General features: G+C 42.6%; 1 protein-coding gene across 3 annotated transcripts in view; it reads left to right on the forward strand.

The window, feature by feature from the left end:
• LOC113823996 (mucin-5B) overlaps window positions 1-2,423 on the forward strand; it is a gene marked incomplete at its 3' end in the record, with an annotated part of 6,134 nt that extends 3,711 nt beyond the window's left edge. For all 3 annotated transcript variants that reach the window (XM_070120440.1, XM_070120448.1, XM_070120451.1), the window contains 6 exon segments: window positions 24-259; window positions 382-519; window positions 672-842; window positions 1,208-1,279; window positions 1,606-1,717; window positions 2,268-2,423. In XM_070120440.1, the coding sequence (XP_069976541.1) occupies window positions 24-259; window positions 382-519; window positions 672-842; window positions 1,208-1,279; window positions 1,606-1,717; window positions 2,268-2,423 (885 nt within the window).
• Between the last annotated feature and the right edge of the window lie 340 nt (window positions 2,424-2,763).

Here is a 2,763-nt window from a genome sequence, read left to right on the forward strand (position 1 = left end):
TATCCCATATTACTTTTCCATAGGTAGTCGATGTGGTCTTTACAACGACCCGCACATCATAACCTTTGATATCTACCGGTACGACTGGCACGGCACCTGCAACTATTCAATTGCCCAGAGCGATCTGTCCTACGACCCCCGGACAGGTGTGTTCAGCGATTTCCAGCCTTGTAACCGCCGCGCCTCTTGCTTGGACACGACCACGTTTCGGGACAATCCGAACACCATCATCACCTTGTCCAGCAGATCCAATAACACGGTCAGTAGCCATTTCCCATCACGATATCAAGAAAGCCATTGAATCTGTTCTCTTTTTCCGTCGCTCTTCTCTTTGTTTATATATTCATTAAATGTACTTTTTCATATACTAAACACTAACAGATAATAGTAAATGGCGAAGATTTCGTCATACCCAAAACCGGGATCGTGCCAGTCATATCATCCGGCCCGACGACCCACCCAGTCCTAGTGTGGCAGAGCGACGGTTGTGTCATCCTCTTCGGCGCTTCCAAGATCATGGTGAGAGAAACCGACTTATTAAGAAAGATGAAATAAAGATCCTAGTCTGAGACATAACCTTTTTGAAAAATGAATTATGGACTGCAGATTTGATTTGTTTTATCCCAGTTACTACTTAACAACTGCACTACACTTTACATTATGGCCGTTAGCTTAAGCACTGTCGCTCCTCCATGCACGTCTGGGCCTACCCTAGCCATACGGACAGTCTAGACGGTCTGTGCGGACACTTCAACTTCCATCCAGGAGACGAATTCAGAGACAGGACCGGGCATCAGCACCCTCTCTCATACCGTCCGTATGCCTTCCCGTATTCCTGGATGGTACGTGTTTTGTAGACGAACTTATTTGTCCTTGCGTGAAAGGAGCGGGGGATGCATAGACCTACATACGTACAAGTATTTGTGTGTGTGAGTGAGAGAGAAAGAGAGGGAGAGGGAGAGGGAGAGGGAGAGGGAGAGGGAGAGGGAGAGGGAGAGGGAGAGGGAGAGGGAGAAGGAGAAGGAGAAGGAGAAGGAGAAGGAGAGGGAGAGGGAGAGGGAGAGGGAAAGGGAGACGCAGAGGGAGAGAGAGAGAGAGAGAGAGAGAGAGAGAGAGAGAGAGAGAGAGAGAGAGAGAGAGAGAGAGAGAGAGAGAGAGCGAGTGGAAGTGAACCACATTCCTTGTAAAATCCTTTGCTTTATTTCAGACTTACGATCAAAAAAACAAACAATGCCTCAGATTAAGACAAACACCTTGCATGGACTGCCAAGAAGCAACAGTAGGTTTCAAATACGTTGTTGCTTTGAAAAAAAAAAAAAAAAAAAAAAAAAAAAAACATTTTGGTTTACACAATGCGTTTTTAATATCATGATGTTACAGTGCAGGTCATGGGTTCAGAATTTCTCCCTTTCTCCATTGGTCTTCCTGTTTCTAATTCCCATTTTATGCCGTATAAACATCTCGAAATTTCCGTTTTATTTTTTAGAGAGTTTTAGCCCTCCTGTATTAACAAGCCTTCTATCCTTCATGATCTTTTAATCATCCTTAATATCTAATCCTTCTAATCTTACCGACCTACAACCTAATCGCAATCTTAACCTGCAGAGCGACCCGTGTCATGCAGACCAGGACGCGCGTGACGAGTACGCTGTCATGTGCGAAAGGTTTCTCTCGGACGCGGCAGTTGGCCAGACGGAGGTCCTCGCCTATCACATCGGTAAGAAAGTATTTTATAGCGCGCTTGCTTGCACAGTGAAGGTGAGTCACAGGCGGATGCGGATATGTACATACACACCCACACATACATATAATCACTCATATATGTGTGTGTATGTATATATATATATATATATATATATATATATATATATATATATATATATATATATATATATGTGTGTGTGTGTGTGTGTATGTGTGTAAATATATATGTACATGCAGTACATGCATGCATATATATATATATATATATATATATATATATATATATATATATATATATATATATATATATATATGTGTGTGTGTGTGTGTGTGTGTGTGTGTGTGTGTGTGTGTGTGTGTGTGTGTGTGTGTGTGTGTGTGCGTGTGTGTGTGCGTGCTAGATTATTTTCCATTGGATATCAATTTTAAACACTCCTGTCTAACAAAGCGAAACACAGGAAAATGCAAATAACTCAGCAACTTGCCAAAAATACTGAGCTTACCAGCATTTCTTTTTAACACTATTCCACGTTCCTGTAATTCTGTCTCCCACTGACTCACAGAAACGTGCATCTTTGACGTGTGTTTGATGAGCCAAGAAGGAGCTAACTTAACGACGGTCGAAGAGTGGCTCGAGGAACTGCGCCGCATTTTGAAGATGATTGTCGACGTAGAAAACGGATCGTTTGGTAGTTGGAATATCAAAGAAAATGGGATTTGGGGTGCGTAGAGCGCCAGCATAGAAAATGGGAAATGGAAAGTGGAATCTCTGTAGAAAATGGGATTTTGGGTGCGTAGACCGCCAGCATAGAAAATGGGAAATGGAAAGTGGAATCTCTGTAGGAAATGAGATTTTGGGTACGTAGAGCATAATTAGAAGATGAGTTTCTTGGTAGGTGGATTTTGGAGAAAGGGGAGCATCCAATAGAAATGCGATTTTTTGGAAGGTGGAATCTCAACAAAGAAAATGGGTTAGGTAGGTGGAGCCAAGGTCTATATACTTATTTAGGCGTCGGTGGAGCCTCAGTGCTGAAAATACGTTTCATGGTAGAATGGTAT

This window comes from Penaeus vannamei, chromosome 4, assembly GCF_042767895.1.
Source record: "Penaeus vannamei isolate JL-2024 chromosome 4, ASM4276789v1, whole genome shotgun sequence".
Taxonomy (NCBI): Eukaryota; Metazoa; Arthropoda; class Malacostraca; order Decapoda; family Penaeidae; genus Penaeus; species Penaeus vannamei.